This window comes from Poecilia mexicana, unplaced genomic scaffold, assembly GCF_051168715.1.
Source record: "Poecilia mexicana isolate PSO_F unplaced genomic scaffold, ASM5116871v1 scaffold_17, whole genome shotgun sequence".
In the NCBI taxonomy this organism is placed as follows: Eukaryota; Metazoa; Chordata; class Actinopteri; order Cyprinodontiformes; family Poeciliidae; genus Poecilia; species Poecilia mexicana.
In genome coordinates, this window is record NW_028263386.1 from 17,328,209 (window position 1) to 17,348,944 (window position 20,736).

General features: G+C 38.1%; 1 protein-coding gene across 1 annotated transcript; it reads left to right on the top strand.

Moving 5' to 3' along the window:
• Window positions 1-3,963: 3,963 nt before the first annotated feature.
• klhl24a (kelch-like family member 24a) lies at window positions 3,964-18,950 on the top strand. Its single transcript, XM_014984798.2, has 8 exons — window positions 3,964-4,239; window positions 5,552-5,673; window positions 5,758-6,593; window positions 7,992-8,176; window positions 10,775-10,893; window positions 14,591-14,779; window positions 16,163-16,351; window positions 16,458-18,950. The coding sequence occupies exons 2-8, from the start codon at window positions 5,596-5,598 to the stop codon at window positions 16,653-16,655; spliced, it is 1,794 nt and encodes a 597-aa protein (XP_014840284.1). The 5' UTR covers window positions 3,964-4,239; window positions 5,552-5,595; the 3' UTR covers window positions 16,656-18,950.
• Window positions 18,951-20,736: the final 1,786 nt, after the last annotated feature.

Sequence of the window (20,736 nt, forward strand, 5' to 3'; positions counted from 1 at the left end):
AGGGCCTCATGACACAGACATCAGTTGAAGTCATGCTGATGACATCATTGTCAGCAGCATGGCAACTGCTGCTGACAATGATGTCAGCAGCAGTTAACAGGAGGGACCAGGGAACCATTGGCCCCTCCACTTTACCGTCCTTCCCATTTTTATTGGTTATTTGGGTTCCATCTCCAAACAGGCATAGGGCAAAGTGTCAATGGAACCACAACACGACCTGGTGGGCCGGTCTATCAGTCAAACCTCTTGTGATGCCCACTGGTGTGTGCCAGTGAAAAAAAGAGCATGCATTTCTTTAAATGTTTGTGGGGTTATGATAAGAAGATATTTTATTTGTTAACAGGGGTTAATGAGGATGGGTCCAGTAACGGTGTTTCACTGGTAGGTGGTGCATGGAGACTCTGAGCTGCCTGTTGCTCTGCTGTTTCTCATAAACTGAGAGAAATTGGAGTAACACAGACTGTGTCTCCCGTGTGCTCATTTACATGCTGTTTTTCAGCTTCATCCTCTGCTGCTAACGGGTCCAGAACCCTGGTACCCGCTACACTCTCAAAGGAGAGCAGAAGAGGACAGTGGTTGATTTTTAGATCTTTGCTGAGGTAGATGAGTTCAGTGGATAAAATCAGCTACAGATGTATCAGCGGATCACCAATCTTTGAAATTAAGAAAATCGGGGAAGATTGATTGGTGCACCCCTAACATACATAAGTAGCCTACACAAATATTTTCTTGTGAAAATAAAAACACACTGACTTTTACATATTTGTTAAAATAAAGTCACCATGGCGTGACTGTGTTTGAGACAGATAATCTGTGAAAATATCAATCTCCTCCACAGATTATCTCTCGTGCAATACTGTCATGACACATTGACAGTTTCAACAAATATTTTAAAAGAATATTTATCATTAAAGTTAGATAGTTCAGCATTAAACATTATTGGAAAGTCACAGATAAAAAAACATGTATGTTCTAGAAAGAAATCATACATTATAAATTTTAATTAAAGGTTTACCAGTTGAGTAAAACAAAAACAAATGCACACACTATTATAAAGATGTGTAACTGCTTGGCGGGTTAAGTTCAGGAGTGTCTGGACGCAGCTGTTGAAGAGAGAAAACAAAATGTCCATATAAAGAGAGAATATAAACACCAAAACATGCAAGTCTTCCAATAATTAAATGAAATCAACAGAAAAGTACTATTTACAGTAGGTAGTTTTTAAGATAAGCTACAAGTAACCCATAATATGAGGTTGCAAGCAGACATATCAGTAAAAACTTCCAATTGCAAGAAAAAATATATTTTGCACACATCAGTTTTTTTTATCCTCAGTAATGTTTATTCCTTTTTTTTTCCTATTTCAGAAAAAGGAAAATTAGCTATCTGTAGGTACAATCCACTGACTTACAACATGACACAAGAAGCTTCTGACTCACTGTAACCGTTTATAAACCATTAACTTGAAGTCCTGTTTACCAAATGTGGCATTTTTGAAAGTCCCACCACTTCGAAGTACATTAATGTGTTATGAGGTTTGTCTTGATTAAGTCTTCAAACTATGCCTTGTGAATTCTCTTTTGTGGCGACCATGTTACAAGTTTTGAACATCTGGATACCTTGCAGTTTGTTTTGTTTAATGACAGCATTTTTAATCTCATCATGCCCAGTTAATTTGCCTTATTTTGTATAATTTCCAATGAAAGTGTTCTTCTTGGGACTGCACTGTGGAACAGTTGTTAGCACTGTTGCTTTGCAGCAAGAACATCCTGGGTTTGATTGCTTGCTGCGATATTTCTCCCTGAACATGCATGGGTTCTCTCCAGGTATTTCAGCTTTATCCCGCAGATCAAAGGCATACATGGAAGATTAGCTGACCGCTCCAGGCCTGAGGCCTGAGTGTGCGGGTATATGGGTGTTTGATATGTACACTGCTCAAAAAAATAAAGGGAACACTCAAATAACACATCCTAGATCTGAATGAATGAAATATTCTCATTGAATACTTTGTCCTGTACAAAGTTGAATGTGCTGACAACAAAATCACACAAAAATCATCAATGGAAATCAAATGTATTAACCAATGGAGGCCTGGATTTGGAGCCACACACAAAATTAAAGTGAAATGTTCCCTTTATTTTTTTGAGCAGTATATTTCTGTCGACCTGTGATGCAAATGTCCAGGTTGTATGCTGCCCCTTGTCCATTCACCATTTATTTGGAGACCTAAATAACCCTGAAAAGATAAAAGGAAGGACAGAGAACAAGCAGAAAGGTGTTTCATTTTCTATTGCTCTCTTCACTGGCACTACATTTAAATGTCTTGTGATCTGTAACATTTTATTGTCAGTTAATTTGTTATTTTGTCATACTGCTGAAAAAGTTATAAATGATTATCACTCTTCTGTCAAAATTTTCTGACACTCTTAAAGTAAAGGACTATTTAAGAAATTCCTTAATTAACAATTGCAAAATCAATGTGTTATGTGCTGGCTGATTTATAATTTCCAGCGAGGATGCAACATCGCTGCATCCTGTAGCTATTTGTGTATTAAAGAACTCAGTTTGATCAATAAGTATTTCTTATTTTGTGTTTGAGAGGTCTGAAATTGCTATGTAAAATAAACACTGCTAAGCTTGTTAAATTTGTATGTTTATGTTTGTAAATGTAACAATTTTTGCTATGTACATACATCAGGCAATGTATTGCCTGATGTATAAAAAGTCTTGTGGAACATGTTGATGGACTACAGTTTATGACCATATAAAAAAAAAATAAAACACTCCACTATGTTTGCTTTCAAAGCCTTGTTTGTCTAAAACTGGGTGTGTAAATAGATCACTGACATGGCAATTTATGGACCATAAAGGGAAATGAATGGCGGTAATGATCCAGACATCATTTGATGGAGGACCTGGTCTATGTGTGTGCTACAGCAGCTCAACAGCAGAGGGACTCATTTGTCTGTCTAACAAGTACCGCAGAAGCGTCTCCTAACACCTGAGTACCTACTTCATAGCACATTTGGCATGTAAAATTTGCCAGTATTTGTAGTTCTGTAATAACAACTTTCTATTTATTGAACAGTAAAGTTTAATTTGTATTTGTCTCATTTGCAAAACAGTTGTGTTCACGAAAAAAATAAATAAATAAATAAAAACTTAGGTCTCCTCCTATTAGGTGGTTTGGTTTTGGTCAACTTGACCAGCAGATGTTTTAGGACAAACCACAATGTCCTCCACTAATTTCCCCTGTGTCTTGATTTTGGTAACTAATCTGGTAATACTGGTTTTAAGCATATTTTCAAAAAGTAGCAATATTGTGGAATTTTACCATCACCTGTGGTTTATGTTAAGCTTAACGATTAGGTTTTTTCCATATGCATTTTTGTTTACTTCGTTGGAAGTGTAAGGTGATCCAGTTTAAAGCTCTTGAAAAGTATTTTGCAACATTGACAGGAAGTTATGACATCCTTTGTTCCAGCGAAGTTCCTTCTTCCTTCTCACCTGCAGGGGAAGCGTGGGGGAGGGGTAGTGACCATCATTTTGTTTTGATCGGCCGATAGATTTAAAATTAGACGACGTAACATATTTTTCATGTTACGTCGTCTTTTTTGTACACTGTTTATGTTTCGATATGTAAACATTGAAATCTTTTTGTAAGCAGTTTAACTCTGCAAAACACTAATCATCACATACAGGTTTTTATAACAATGGTTTAAATAGCAAAGATATCGGTTGTTTTCGTGTTTTTTCAATCCTGTAGTCACTTCTTGTTATGGATTTTTCTTCTGATAAAACTTGCGTTTGTTTGCAAACAAAGGGAAGCCACGTGGAGAACTGGAGCCTCTTGGGGAGTGTAGTTTTCTTGTTGGACAAGCCTACATCCCTGGAAGGAAAAGAGACTCAGTTTCCCAGGATGCATCAGTAAAATGCGTAGGTCCAGTGGAACATATTTTTTTTCCCCCAGACAAGTAGATGTATATAAAGGGTTCTGTTTACAACAGGGTCAAGTAGTTAGGAGTCTTTGTTTTTGTCTTCGGAACACGTCAAAATGTCCTGACTGTGTCGCAGCCAAGTTATTTTTTCACAACAGTTCGATGGAATATATGATAAGTTAGTGACGAGCGTTTTTAAGATAGAGTTTTATTTTTTTTTCTAATATCCCCCCCCCCCTCCTTTGTTTTTCCTTTACTTGTGACAGAAGACAGAGGCCGCATCTGGAAACTTTATTTCACGGTAACGCTTTTGTCTTGTAAAACAGTATTATTTACAGACATTTGTTGTGAATGTTTCTCGCTTTGTTGTAATTATTTATTTTTTTCTTTTCAAGAATCTAGCTAACTTGATCAGTTTGCTCAACCAGTAACGGTCGGGCGCGAGCCAGCTTTGCTTTGTTTAACCGATTGTTAGCTTATCTCTCCACGCAGCTGCACACTCTTTAATTAATTAACAGTAACCTTTAATTACAACCTTTTAATTGATAAAAAAGAGTGATACATCCAGCTTAATATCAAAATAAAAACACAAATGGATACATAAGTTCAGATGGTTTTATTATTAGATCTCTGTTTGCTTTAGCCCAGTGTTTCTGTAAATGCCATGTTTTCTTTGTGTCCTCCGAAGTAAAGCTCATTCACACAGCAAATGTCAGACGCATCCTGGCTAAACCTGTATTGTAATCTTCCTGGCTGCAGTGACCCGCTGGACCGCTGCTGGCAAATAAGACACGTGAATGGGTTGAGTCCAAGTTAAAAATAACTAAAAATAACAAGGGATAAATGACCTCACTAGGACTTAGGCCTGTGTTGTTAGTTTTTGAAACAGGCAGTATAGCCCAAGGCATAATTTTTTTTTCTTTAAAGCTAATAAAGGCTTTTTCAGAGGAGAAGAAAACATTTTGTCTTGGTTAAGAAATTTGTTTGGTCTATGTATTTGTACTTTTTTGTATTATTAAAAGTGACAATAGCAAAAGATTACTTTTTTTTTATTTTAATGATGCAAAAAAGTTACTCAAGGTTATCTGTTGGCAGTCCGGACTCACTTAGTCAAGCGCTCATGAAATATTCTCTAATAGCATCCCTTATTATCAGTTTCTTTCAAAACAAACCTGAATGGCATGTAGGTTGGCCTCTCCAACCGTTTCTCTGCCTCTTTGTCATCCTTGTCTCATGCAAGCAATTGTGCTCCAGGGCACAACTGTTTGCAGAGGTGATGCAAACTACAGGAAGTAAAGTGTATTTATTTGCCACCTGTACTTACCCAGTTGAAAACATCTATCTTTTTCCACAAGACTGAAGTATTTTTTTTTCTTTTCGCTTATACTCAGTTAACTTAGATTTTAATTAAATTCAACTTATTTATATAATGCCACTTCACTATGAATGTCATTTCATGGCACTTTACAAGACAAGCTTTCGTTTAATGTTGTACTTACCCAATTAGGGTAATATTTCTGCTTCCCTTGCCCCTTCTTTATTCTCCACTCTTTGGCCAAATCGACAACCACATGATGAATAATTCTGCGATACCTTTCATTTCATCTTCTTAGATTACCCAAAAGTTCAAGGAGCATTTCTGTTAAAAGTAGCAGCCATGGTGTTGTTGGCTCTGGGCAGGAGAACAAACAGCAGCACCTCAGACACCAAAGAATCGCCAGTTGTCAAACGCAAGGTACTAAGTCTTTTGATTTTAAGTATATTTTACGTTAGCCACAGTTTTTTAAAGATATTTATGAATGTAATTTTTTTCCTTAAGGTTTTGCCAGTTGAATACAAAGCAGGTGATGACTTTGACTTCTGCTCTGGTGCGTCACATTCGGAGGGAATCCTTCAGGTGTTCAATGAGTTCCGCGACTGCCGCCTTTTCACTGATGTGGTCATCAGCGTGCAGGGCCGCGAGTTTCCCTGCCACCGTGCTGTGCTCTGTGCCTGCTCTTCCTACTTCAAAGCCATGTTCTGCAATGATCACCGTGAGAGCAGGGAGATGCTGGTCGAAATCAACGGCATTGAGGCCAAGGCGATGGAGGCCTTCCTCAACTACGTTTACACTGGGCGTGCCAAGATCACCACCGAGAATGTCCAGTTTCTCTTTGAGACCTCCAACCTCTTCCAGATCACCACACTGCGGGATGCTTGTGCAAAGTTCCTAGAGAACCAGCTTGACCCATGCAACTGTGTTGGCATTCAGCGCTTTGCGGATGCTCACGCTCTCAAGCAGCTTGCTAGCCGCTGCAAAAATTACGCCTTGGCAAACTTCTCAGAAGTGTCAAACCACGAAGAGTTTCTTGACCTACGGATTGAAGAGCTCAAAGACTACATTGGCAGAGAAGATTTGTTCGTCAGTAAGGAGGAGATAGTCTTTGAGGCAGTGATGAAATGGGTGTACCACAACGTGGACCAAAGGCGGCCCATGCTAAACAGTTTGCTGCAGCACGTTCGGCTGCCCCTGCTTCACCCCAATTACTTCGTCCAGACAGTGGAGGGAGACGAGCTCATCCAGAATGCTCCAGAGTGCTACCAACTCCTCCATGAGGCCAGGCGCTACCACGTGCTAGGAAACGAAATGATGTCACCCAGAACTCGTCCACGCAGGTACTGAAAATGTTAGCAATTCTTGGTATGAGGAAGGTTTTAGGCAACTTTAAATATGAAAGTCTGTGGAAGTAGTGTGATTTCAAATGACTAATCTTTCCTCAGAAAGGGATTTTTTTTACATCCATCTACCATTTATGTTTTTGTTTTACTTTGATGGCAAGTTGCTAATGAACTCTGTCCTCCTGGCTGCTGTGGTTGTGGTGTTGTTGTACATGCTTGTCAGCGAGACACAGACGGGGAGTGTTGTTGTGCTGAAGAGACAAGTCTGTCGCTCACTTGGCTTTGTTTTGTAGCACTGTCTTGAAATGTAAATGATAGAGGGGAGTCAGGCATGTTCAAACATAGACAGAAAAAAAAAGAAGATGTGATGCAAGAAATAGCAATCAATTGAAAATGTCGAGTCTTGTTGTCAAACCACAGGTGAAGCTCACATCACGTTTTTTTTTTTCTTTCCTGTGTTCCTGTTCGTTCATCTCTCACCAATTTGCTGGATTTTCATGTATTTTTGGTGGTTTGTTCTTTTGTTGCTGTAATGGTGTCCAGTTGAGCTCATTAATAAAGGACAAAGGCTAGAGCTGACTGATGCCTTCTAAACGTGAAACTAAAAATGAGCATATGGTGGGCTGTCCCCCAGCAACCAGCAAGGCAGCTGCGTTTGAAATTTGAAACGCCGCAATGGTTAAAATGGGACCAGTTCCAGCTGTCAGTTATTGAGGCTGTGCAACATGTATTTCAGGTGCATTGTCGTAACACAGGCTGAGCTGTTCAAATCATCAAACCAGTCGAGCAGTTCATCCCTCTTATTGTGTTCTCCATTTGCCTGGAGGGCCAAAATGGTGGTCAAAACAGATCCTCTATTTTCTGGCTTTGTTTGTACACCAGAGCCTCTGCTTTCTTCAGAGGTGCCAGGGATATAATTGATCTGTTGTACACACACTCCAACAGATGTAGTTTAACCGCTTGTGTGCAACAATGTCTTTTAGTTGTGTGTCTGTGTGCATGTAGACAGCTAAGCACACAGCCGAAGCCCCTCAACACCTGCCAGTGCTGGGTCTGCTTTCTCTCATGCTAAGGAAAAGCTGCAGCTCTGTGTATTCATCGCCCTAAGAACAAACCATTGTGATCATGGAGATTCAGCTCAAAGTCTTCTTTCTAACCATGTCCTGTGCTGCTGCATGTCTGTAATGATCTGACGCAAAGTTAATTATAAATCGTGCCTTTGACAAATGTGGATTTGTATGCAAACTTCCTTCACAGGGAGACAGAAGAGAGCATATTTAGTCTAGTTTGTCTGTTAAACTGATTGGAAAGCGTTAATCTTGTCTTTTTTTATTTGTTGTTGCTACTATATCTCATATTTTTATGCCTGACACCTACTCACTCTCCTCCGTACAGGTCGACTGGCTACTCAGAGGTGATTGTAGTGGTTGGGGGTTGTGAACGAGTCGGGGGCTTCAACCTGCCCTACAACGATTGCTATGATCCAGTCACAGGGGAATGGAAATCCCTGTCGAAGCTGCCTGAGTTCACCAAGTCAGAGTATGCTGTCTGCGCCTTGCGCAATGACATCTTGGTGTCTGGTAAGATCATGTTGTATTTGTTACGTTCTGTGTATTAGCAAAAAAAAAAAAGTTCAAGTCTTAAAATCAAGCAATCTAAATTAGTCAAACCAAAATGGAAGGTCAACAGTTCTGGTGTCAGTCCGGTGGGTTGGTCAATAGGATCTCTGTATTTACTTACCTACTCTTAACCTTTTATGCATGCCATTGATCTGGAAACACATGCTGCGGAAGGAAACTCCTTAATCATTTTTATTTAAGCAGTTGTGACAGTGACATGTCCGACTTTGCTGTAAATAGATGCCTTGTAGCAGACATTAGCATACCATTGTATCTTTTTTTTTTCTTTCCTGCTTTGTTGAGGATGATTAACTACCAATAAGTATTTGCAATGAAGAAAATACTTTTCCATATTTATGTGCTAGGGAAGTTAATATTCCTTCTTTCAAGTATCTTCTGGAAAAACTAGTCAAAGTCAAGTTCATCTTAATTATTTAGAAGGAAAATGTTATTCCAAAAAATAAATAAATCATTAGTACACACCTTTAAAGTTAGTGCTCATCTTTCTTACCGTCCAGTATTTTTAATATTGGCAAGAAAGCCTATGATCAGTTTTCCCCTCTGTCATTTTTTTTAAGCCTGGGTATCTATTATTGAAAACATCTGGCTGAATTCTCAGTTCAGTACACGGAGACGCCTTTATTTGTCAGCTAACTCTTATGATTTAGTTAATCTCCGTTGTAACAGATTTCATAGAGCTGGATGTAGAACACATTCTAGGAACACTTATTGTCTTCTAAAGATTTTACTGTGAAGAGCTTATATATTATATCTTATATATTACATCTGTCATGGCCTCCTGGAAACTGCTTCGTTTTTTAAATTAACTGTGTGCCAAGAGAGCACCAAGTCTCCTCTGAGAGAGAGAAAAAAATAAGACCTAGATTATGCAAGACATTTCTATGACCTAATTTATTTTTAACAAATGAATACAGATTGTTGTTCAGTTTAAGGGACTTAAGTTCTGATTCCAGGTTGCAGCCTGTAGAGTAGCTGCAAATTGTTTAAGGGTTGATGCACATGTTTCCTTTGGTCAAATTATTGTAAAGAAAATTCTATTACGGAAAGTGTGGAGAGCCCATAAGTACTGGTTGTGTTTAGACATGCTCTAAAGAAACTGTTAACATTCATGCAAATTTAACTGCTGAGTAGCGTAAGACGAAAGAGGAAAAACAAGTCAAAAGAGAGGGAAAAAAATGAAAAGTGTCCCCCTCAGCAAAGAGTCTGCTTTATTCTGCACATGTGCCAAGTCCTCACATGAGTTATAAATCTGCTCTCGTGCGCTGCTTAAAAACATACATTGCTCCTCCCCCACAGTTTTATGCCCAACACATATAATACATAAGCGTTACTTGTTTATATAGTCTTATGATCCTCACTGCCCCATTTTTTTTTTCATTGTTAAGCATTTGATCTTTTTTATGACTGATTGTATTTTTGTCCTCTATACTTTTAACAACACTGGTGTGCATTCCTCCTGCCTGTGTCTGTCCCTTTTCACACAGGAAACTGGTACAAGCACAGGCCTTCCAGCCTGTACCCAAGCACAGCTGCAGCCTGTAAACTGCATAAGTACAAAAAGTATTGTTTCACTGTCCACTGACAGGAAGCGTGCCAATGTATGGATAAAAGTTCATTAAACTGTTTCCTGTCATATAGATGAGCATTATATGCTGGACAAAACCTAAACGAACCTCATACATTGTTGCAAGTTGCAGCTGAAACAAAGCTGGAATAAAAAGCAAATGATGACATTTATTCCGTTACAAACCTTATTAGAACATTCAGGTTTTGGCTTGTTATTTTAAACATCATCTTTCTAAATCCCCTTTTTTCTCTTTTAAGAAATTCGTCTTCCACTGACATGTTCCATCTTACAAATTTCTAATTGAGGCCTCAAGGGCAACAGACTGTCTGGCTCTTTAAGTATCTGGCGGATTATTAAGTAGGCACATGCTGGGTCTAACTTGCTCTGCAGATCTTTATCTGTCTTTTTGCTTACTTTGAAATGACTGAATAGAGTTTCTTCATTATCAAATAAACAATATAGAGTGTATGTATGCAGTCAGAAATTTTGACAATTGGAAAGGCCTGAAGATAATGGAATGCATTGGGAATATCTAATGTGTAATATCTAATAGTGCTTCTCTGTGACGAGTGGTGAGAGGTTTATTGTGAGATTTCAGGCACATGTTGGCGCTTGTTGAATGCGTGCCTGTGATACAATAACATACTTATCATTGTTCTTTTTTTATCTCAAACAAAACCAACTTTTTTTTCCTTCTTTTTTTTTTTTTTTTCTGTACAAGCCTATGAAATGACTCCATTCTAAACTTACCCTTTGTGTTCTCACTTAATAGAATTGAAATGTGTTTTGCTGCTCTAGCAGTCAGTTAACAATTTTAGGTGAAGTTATGCATGTATCATATATTTAAAATAACACATGGCAGTTGGTAAACTTTGCATATGTGTCTGGCTAACAGATTCTCTTTGTTTCTGCCCTTTTTTTCCACATAAAATTGTCAAGTTTGTAACAATAATGTTGTATTGCATTCGCAGGAGGACGCATTAACAGCAGGGATGTGTGGCTGTACAACTCCCAGCTCAACCTTTGGATCAAAGTGGCTTCTCTCGTCAAAGGCCGCTGGAGACACAAGATGGGTGTCCTGCTGGGCAAGGTATTAAAAAAATGTAAATCCTTATGTTTCAAATGGGGTTTTTAACTCTTTTTTTTTTTTTTTTTTTTTTTTTTTTTAGACATCCCAGCTTCATATTTTAACTGCTGCTTGAACCACAGCAGTGCCAGGCTTGTCGCTGGCTGAAGTTGCGTAGTTGCGTAATTCTCACTGCCGGGGATGTTTTGTACGAGATCCAGCAAACTTAAATACTTCAGTCTGGCTTTTGGGTTAAACAGTTTAGATCATGATGCAAAGCATCTGCTGTGGGTGCCTGGGGTTTATTTGCACCGTATAGAAGATGGTGTTTTTTTGCATGCAAACTATCTGGATGGCTGCAAGATTTTGTACATGACACTTAATAGTAGAGTAAGTAGGTGTTACGGCGAGACTGTAATCCTTGTTTACAAAAACTCTGGTGAAGGATTCTTTAGAAAAATTGGAGGGGAGGGCAAAGTGCTCGCCATTGTTTACTCAAAATGAATGATTCGGTCTGGTGTAGGTGTTTTTGAGAAATTCTGAAGAACTTTGTAAGGTAAAGAGTATGAGGATGTTCAGGCACATAATGGAACTGCTTTCGTTTCTTATCTTACAATAGTAAATTAATTACTTAGTGGCTGACGTGCTGGTCTTTTGCATACCTTGCATACAAAGTGATGACTCACTAATGTTAGATGTTCATAGTACTTTTTTTTTTTAAATCACACTTACCCTAGATATTTTCGATTAGAAATGTTTATCTCGTCTATGTCAGTTGTCAGATATGAAAACAGATGGATTGGAGTAGATTAAGTTGCGGCTTCATTCTGGACAGGTGGACATTCTTCTCTGAGGGCAGTGTGAGTTCAGCCGATGAGGGCCAGCACTTCATGCTTCTAAGTTAAGAACATGCTGAATTTCCGTCTGCACTAGCCATAGACAGCGGGCAAAGCAGTTGACAAATGCTGACAAAAGCAGTTAACACATAAAATCACAACATTAGACTACATTTCAGACCATATAAAACGTGATTCAATGTTTATGTAGGAAAATAAATTCATCCTACAGGAGGGGAAACTGGACAGACTAGACAGTGGTATCCAAATATAGCACAAATGACTTATGGCTTAAATATCTCATGCATGTCTTTGTTAATGTGTAAAAAGAAGTGCTAAATAATTATAATAGTCATGTAATAAATAAATCAGTGTAGCTTAACTTGCACATAATGTACAGTCTTAATTTAAAACTAAAGATCTTTTACTGACAAACATGTACATGCTTAAGCACAAACCTGCTGAGCGTGCATAAGCGCAGGTTATTCCTGGAAAGTTTCAGCCTCAAACTGAACTCTGATTGATTTAAAGAAACATGACTCAAGGAGATTTGACCTGCACCCAAAATTCCTAATTGTTTTATCACAGCAAATGCATTTTGATTTGTGCTCCCACAACAATGTGCTAATTAGCTCGACGGCTATAATGTGGCTATAAAAAGGCAGTACTCAACACTTGAAAAGGTTTTTGAGGTGTAAATTTGGAATCTCTTATTTGCTTAAAAACTAAAATACTATTTAGCTACACATCAAGATTACAAAATTCCTTTTGAAAACAGTTATAGGACTATATATATATATATATATATGTGTGTGTGTGTATGAAAATATTCTATAAGAAGATCATTGATTATATGGATTTATGATATGATAAAAAAACACTCTTTGATCTTTAATCCAAGTAGGTTTATGTTTTTTTTATACTTCTAAAATTGTGAATACATACATTTCCGAATTTTCTTTCCCCTTTGTCACACCTGTGGCATTTAATACTTGGTGGTTCCTCATTTGTTTCCCGTGAATGTTTTTTATCTTGTCATGGTCTTACTCCAGATTCTTTAAGGTTATTTCTATCTTCCAGTATCTCTTTCGAATGTTTTTCCCTGACATTCTTCAGAAGAATTATTCCCTTCCCCCCCTCAGCTTGTCCCTACTTATTTCCTCATTCAGTCTGTAATTTCCTCTTTTGATGGACAGCTCTGTTGCAAGCCCACATGCTGTAAACAACCCACTATAATCATCATATACACATGTTCATCCTTTTTTATGCTAAAACATTCCTATAGAAGTCCCCGGCCTCCTAGTTTGTATCGTAGAAAATCAGATGTTGCATGACTGAAAATGTTTGCCGTGTGCACGCAGGCCTCACAGTCATTCTTATCTGCCTTGTAGTTTGAACTTCTAATGACGATTCTCCTGTTAGACTGGTCCGACATGAACGATGTATTTTCTGAAATGGGTCATAATTGTTTTTTTCCCCTTCCAGTAATGGATAGATTGTGGATTTTATTTTATTGATTTTTTTGGTCTATAATTATCAGTTTCACGCTCACCTACTTCCCTACTATTATCGTTATCGTTTTTTTTTTAGGAAGTGGTTGATTGTTCAGCCATCATTAAGCAGTTGGTTTAGTATTTTCTGTTGTTAGTGTCTGTACGTGTTTCATGACGTTAAACTGTATGTTACAACTATAGTCGTTACACTTCTTTAAATATACTGCCACTGTCGTCTTTAAGCAGGACCATTTCTGGATATATTTACTGAATCATTAAGGGGTTAGTGTATTAAAAATAGCACATCTGGTTAAGCTAGATGTACATGTTTAATTTCTTATAAGGCCACACACACAAGTCCTAGATCTCTCTGAAGCTTTCAGTTTAAATATGTCCTATTAGATGTGAGCGGGGGAAAATCGTTTGACTTCAGCAAAAACTTGGGTGAAAAAAGAACAGCGTCTAATTACAGTGGATTTATCTCTGGGTGCCTCAAGTTCCTGTCTTATTGTGTTTTTTTTATTTATAGCAACAATTAACCAGTGTTTTTGTTACAAAATATCAAGAGTGTTGAACGATCTGAACTAGGCGATTATGGTCTTACTTTGGACTTCAAAGTGCTGAAGCAACTTCACAATAAACATGTACATGTTACTGTGTTGTGCACTCTTGATTGTTACAGAAAACCAAAAGGATCGTTTGAAAGCGACACACGTTGAAACCGAAAACCAGCGAATGACAGTTTTTCAGTTGGAAAAAGCAGTAGTTGCATGTCCCACCTCTACCCAGGAGACAAACACACACATCTGCGGGCCCCAATATGTTCCGTCTTTTGAATTAGCTTTTTTCTCTTTAATTTTATGCATTTGCATTTCCTTTCATTTTTATTTCCGGGAGTCAGCAACTGCCTGGAGGGTTTCTGTTGGGAAATTCTACTCTGATGATGCGTAGTTTAACCTCTTCTGCACTGGTTGACAAGGTGTAATCTTTTTCAAGAATTGTTTTCTTGCAAATGTGAAAAATGCAAAATCCTTCAATCATTTTATATGTAAAAAAAAAATGGTAATGTGGTTAACTGCTACGTGGCATGTATCTGCTAATCTGACAAAAGTAGTCAGGATATTGTAGCACAGACTTAAAAACAAGAAGAATACCTCTTTGTCTAGCGGCAGAACGTTGTTCGTCTTCTGGACCTGACTAACTGGTTTATGAAGTGCTCAGGTGAGCAGCTATTGTTTATGCTCACAAACTTAAAATAAAACATTTTTTTTATGATATTGTGGAGCAGTTTAGTTAGATAACTCCGTTTCAGAATCCTGCCACGAAGGAAACCGTTGTTACGCGCGAGAGATATTCCTGTGTTTCACTGATTTCCTGCGTTTCTGTCCTCAGGTCTATGCTGTGGGCGGCTATGACGGGCAGAGCCGCCTGAGCAGCGTGGAGTGCTACGACTCCTTCTCCAACCGCTGGACGGAAGTGGCTCCACTGAAAGAGGCAGTCAGCTCTCCAGCGGTGGCCAGCTGCAGCGGCAAGCTCTATGTTATTGGAGGAGGCCCGGACGACGAGACTTGTTCAGACAAGGTGAGAAACGGATGCATCTTCTCCCTCCCACACAGTAAACACATGTTGTATCCGAGGCGTGTTTTCACTATAGTGAGATTCTCTCTGTTAAAAAGTTTTCTTTGTTGATGCCTGGAAGCAGTAATTTAGTGCTAAAGATTAAGTTCTGTTTGAAAAAGGTAAGAAAAAATGCCAGTCTGTCTACTTTTGCATTTGTTAGCTCTGTAAACGGATGAAAGACAAGTTGTATAATTTTTCTGTTTAGTAATTTATGCAAGTCAAACGGTCTCTGCAGGTCTTATCTGGTTCAGAGTCCTGATTGCATCAAGATCTGTATCGCCCATAAAAATGTAGCAATAGATCATTTCCCAACCGATTTTATAGGCTGCAGAATTAAATTAATGCCATTATTTCTTGGTGGATGAAAAACCTCTGCTTGAATTAATACATTGGACGTTCACTGTGGTCAGTTATGTCAAGGGTCGCACTTGCAATTGAACAACAAATCCATCGCGTCAATAACATGACAGGGTTGCAACTTCTACACAGCACTGCAAACGAAAGAAGATGGATGTTAATTAAAAGCTATGATGAGAATAATTGAATGGATTTTCTAGGTACGCGCTGAGCCACAGTAACTGTAACAAATTTAAAGTAGATTTAGCTCTCCGACTTAAACAGAAACCCACCATAAATCCAGGCATGACAGACAGTTCGCTGGAAAAGTGTGATTATGTCCTCTGATGATTGGCATTGTAGTAAAAACAGAGGTAGTCATTTTACTGCATTGAGTTGCAGGATGTTTGCCCACATTAGAAGCACACACAGCAGGGCAGACTGGTAATCTGGTTGTCTGATAAATGATTAGACAAAGATGGGTGCCTGTCTGTCTGCATTGCCTTACCATGGAGGAATCTGAAATGTAAGCAGACTTTACTTCAATAAACCAACTCAAAAGAATCTCACACATAATGACAAGAGTCCTCATTTGCCACAGTGATAAGGATTTCATATCAAAAATAGACAAAGATAATGTGGAGTCTATGTTAAATATATAGTTTAGCGAAAGCCATTATCTCTCTTGACCACAACCCTGAATAGTGTTAGAAAAATATGCCGAGCTTTGGATCTTGACTAAATTAAGATTAATTTTTGTGACTCAAGAAAACGATTGGGCAAAAATGGGAAAACATGTCTGTAAAGTTCTTTAAACTGTGTGCTTTCCCCCTGCCCCACTTTGTTATATTAAAATACATTGACGTTTGAAGCTTATGTAGGTTCGCAAGACTCCTTATATCCATGTCACATGCTCCGTTGTGCCTTATTTCGGTTTCCAATTTATTGTTTACATGTTATACATGAATTTTGTATCTTTTTTACTAATCATGCAACTGCATCCTACAGGTTCAGTGCTATGATCCAAATACAAACGCATGGTTACTACGGGCCAACATCCCCATCGCTAAGCGCTGCATCACAGCTGTGTCCCTCAACAACATGATCTATGTCTGCGGTGGCCTGACCCAGAACCTTTATTGCTACGACCCAGCACAAGACTACTGGATACTTGTGTGCCAGACCTTAGCCAAGCAGGTGACTGATTTAGATTCAGATTGTTTTGAAGTCTGTGAGCAAGTGAGGTAGAAAGTCCACAGTGTTAAGCAGCATTTTGAAATTTCTGTTTTGGTCTCTTTTACAGGAAAGTTGTGGCATGTCAGTGGCTAACGGGAAGGTCTATATCCTCGGTGGCCAAGGGGAAAACGGTGAAGCTTCAGATGCAATCATATGTTTTGACCCAGCGACAGGCGTCTTGACAGGAGATCGTGGCATGCCACGACCCATCTGCTACCACGGATGTGTAACCATCCACCGCTATTGTGACAAAACCAAGCCATGACTCTAAACACAGACAAGCAACATGTGAGGACACACACTACTATAGCCAAACTCTTTATGCACTTCACATAGACATGTGTTACTTTTAAACAAGAGACATCTGAATTAGTTCAAATTAAAGGAGCAGGGAGCTAATTTATTCTTTCCCATCATTTTGTCTTTTTTTTGTCTTTCTTTGTGTGCAATCTGCACACATTTTAGATTAGGCAATCTAAAATGTACCCCACTGACCTGGTTCCTAATATTTCCATACAGCAGAGCATAGTCCAGCACTAATTAGAAGTATAAGTATTTTTTCAATATATATTTTAACTGTATTTTTTTTTATTTATTGATTTGTAATTGAGCTGAAATGTGGGCAACAGTCAGCCAGCTGTGGTGCCACAGCATCGGTTCTTTTGTCTATTTACTGCCCTAACCCGTTGAAAAGAGGCTGAACAAACACATTAATCAGTTGTCAGTGATAGCTCTGCTCCGTTGTTTCAGTTTTTTTCTCACAAGTTCCCACTTCACAAGTTTGTTTCCCCTCACCTGTTCCACATTGTTTCATCACCTCAGTTTGTTTTCTACATTACTATTTGTGTTCTCCATTGCAATTAACTGATTTCTCATGGTTTTTTATATATATATATTTCTTTAATTTATATGTATTTTTAATTTTTTTTGTAAAAGCATGTTATATTATTTACATCATCGGTGTGTCAGATGAGTATTACTGTCAGCTTTTTGGTGTTTGGGACACGTGGGTGATTTTTGTTAGTTAGAAACCTTTGTAGATCAAACTCAAGGATCGCTCTGAATAACTGATGTGTGTGCATGACAAGTATGGATGTGTGACTTTTATGACTCAGCCTGGATGCGTTGGAGCCCAGCAGGTTTGACATCTAGTTGTAGCATAAGCACGGCACAACTGCTAACTCTTAATTGAGGCTGCCGCCTCTCACTTAAACATTAACGTACAAAGATGTAGCTCTGGGTAACCACGGGTGCGTTCGTCTGTATGTGTGTTTGCTGGTCGGTGGAGGTGTGCAGCAATGGTATACCTCACACACGGGGTTAAGAGTTCATGCTAAGGGTTTACGACTTTGTGGCTCACAATCTGTAAAGTTTTTTTTTTTTTTTCTTTTTTACAAGTTGGTATTGATAGACCAGATAATTGCTGTGAATATAACTTTAAAGATTTCTTTTTGTATGGAAAACATTTTTGTTGTTTTTTGTGTTTTTTTTTTTTTCTATAACTAAGATCCCCAGCTGTGCACTTTGACAAAACCTTTTTCAATGTAGGCAGATTTAGAAACGGAATCACCTTTACTTTTACGTAAAGTAAACAAGACAGTAAATCATCTTTAATGGCTTTGAGTTCTTCCAAAAGTGACAAACTGAACACATTTGGAGAGTTTCTTGCCATTTTTAGGACAGCAGGAACAATCTATGCATGCATTACCACTTAGAAATGCACAACTTACTCCATGGGTAGTGAATGTTGCGTATATTTTTATCTCAGAAAATTAACAAAGCTGTTGGGGGTTATTTCTTTTTATTCATCAAGCATGCTATGAGACAGCTTAATTTGGTGTTAGGCCTTGAAATTATGAATCTCTTGATTCTCTTCTCCACGCATAATTTTTTGTGTGTGTTTGTTTTCATGATGTGCTAACTCAGAAGTGCCAGCTGGAGGGGTTAAAGGATGGGTTAACGTAAGAAAAAGGCTTAAAATAGTGAGAATGAGAAACGAGTGTGCCTTCTTCCGCTGAGATTAAAATACCTTTAAAATGAGACACAAACGTTGTCCTGATATTCTGATTTATTGGTTTTGCAATGAACTTTCATTTGTTGCCTGCTTGTGATGAGCCTATATACTGTTATTTTGTTTAATCTGATTTCTTTTTTTTCTTCTTTTTGTGGTGAGATGTGTATTTGTGTGTTGTTCAGGTAAGGTCATTCCACCAGGTTAAATGGTATGTTGCAAACGCTGACTGGAAGAGTTGAGCAAAAACATATATATATATATATGTATAGTTTACCCTTCATTATAAATACAGATATCAACCAAAGTTAATCTGATTTTTGTCCCGGTTTATATGTGTTGAGACCTAATTGATTGTGCCTGCATGTAAGATGGACGATTGAACATGTTAAATGCTGTATGCCTTAAAACAAATTATGACAGGGCTATTTAATCTGGCCTTTTTGATATTGTTTATTGTATGTATGATGTAAGAAAGAGAACATTTTGGTAACCTGCAACATGTTTCAGTGTTTGTAAGAGGAACATCAATAAACTCTGTATAAATGATTGGTCCTTTGTTTTTAATTAAGTGGTTTATAAATGTCCACATTGAGAGTAAAACACTGATCTGTCCGTCAAAGTAAGAATAAAACACACAGAGGCTGACATAACTTTACCTACACTCATCACTGACACAAATGATGTCATAATGATACAACATAGAATATTAGAAACAAGAATTTGTTGAACAAGTTAAATGGATTGCACATTTTCATAACTGTTAAAAGTTATACATACGGTTCTACATATTTACAAACATTAAATATGGGTGTCATCTCTGCGTGATGACACCCAGAGGAACATCTCTGATATAATTCTGTTTCATCATTTCCCCTCTCTTTTTATCAGAAATGGTGGAGCTCATTTAAATTGATTTGCTGCCTGGCATGCAATCCATTTTTAAGCTTAGTGCCAACATGTTTGTTGGTGTTGAGGTCAGGACCTTTCACTGCTTGGTCCATGAAAAAAAAAAAAAAAACAACGCTTGAGATCTCTGTCTGGTTGGAACAACATTTTGTGTCCAGGTCTGAACAATCAGGCAGTTTTAGGTAATCCGTCTACTAGTAGACCCTCGTGATGCTGCTAACTCCTGAACTGTGCTAACTCCTTTAAGCATGGTTCTTATCAGAGCTCACTCTTTCTTTCATAAAACGTTAATCCAAAAGACATTTGGCTCGTTCATGAAGGCAGTTTGAGTTTTCATTTATAATTGAACATGTCAATTTTGAAGCAGGTTTCTTTCTTTCCTCAATGCGTGTTTTCCAGCATCTGTGTCTTGAGTCTTTATAGTTATTCCCGAAAAATTTCAAAAAAAAAATTTTTCCACCTGTGGGTGACGGTTTGGTTCAGATGCTGTAGTGGGACGATGATCCCAAACACACATCTAGGCGTACATTAGCCTTCCGGTCTTAAAGCAAAGATGTTGACCCTGTTGCGAATTTCTGGGCTATGTCTGATTAAAAGCAGATCTTTGCCAGGAAAGCAATCACTTTTCATTGGCTCTGTTATTTCTAAGAACGTGCCAGGACATTGCTCAAAAAGAGTGTGGTTTCTCTGGCACTTTATAGAAATCAAATTCTGTGTGTTCGTGTTCATATTCGGGCCTGTTTTTATAACTTCCGCTGAGAAGTCACTGCGTCACTGTAGAGTAGACAAAATTCATATTACATTTAAACTTGCAATGTAAGTTACAATATGGATCCAGAAATATGCTACTGATTTTTTTTTTTTAATCAACCAGTAAGACATATACTCAACATAGCTTGCTGGTGGTTTGAGTGCATTGAGGGACGAATCAATCATGCTGGTGATGTTTTAATGAGCCATTGTGTGGAACAAGAGGATGTGGCCCGGCATCAGCTGCACAGTTTAAAGTAAAATTGAGCAACACAGGCTCCAGTAGACATTCACTGGGCTTTTTTATATGCTATATGATTTGTGGGATGCATTCCGCATCATGGTTTGACACCACCACTGGAACATTTTTTTCTCACAGAGTTTTGTAGACATGGGTAATTAATGCCAATTAATTTGTAAAAAAAAAATAAAAAACATAAAAAATTCTTAATTTGTTTGTTTTAACAGATGCACACTTACAGACATGAAAAGACAGCACTGATGTTACTTTTAGAGGTTAAAAAGAGATTTGAACATCTTAAATTAAAATTATCACATTAAATTAAAAAAAATTGTAAATATTTTCCAGTTTTTGCAACTCACAGGAGAGGTCACTTTATGCAAAATACGCAACCCTGTGGCCCGTGTGATGGAAAAAAGTAGTCTTTAGTTGGCA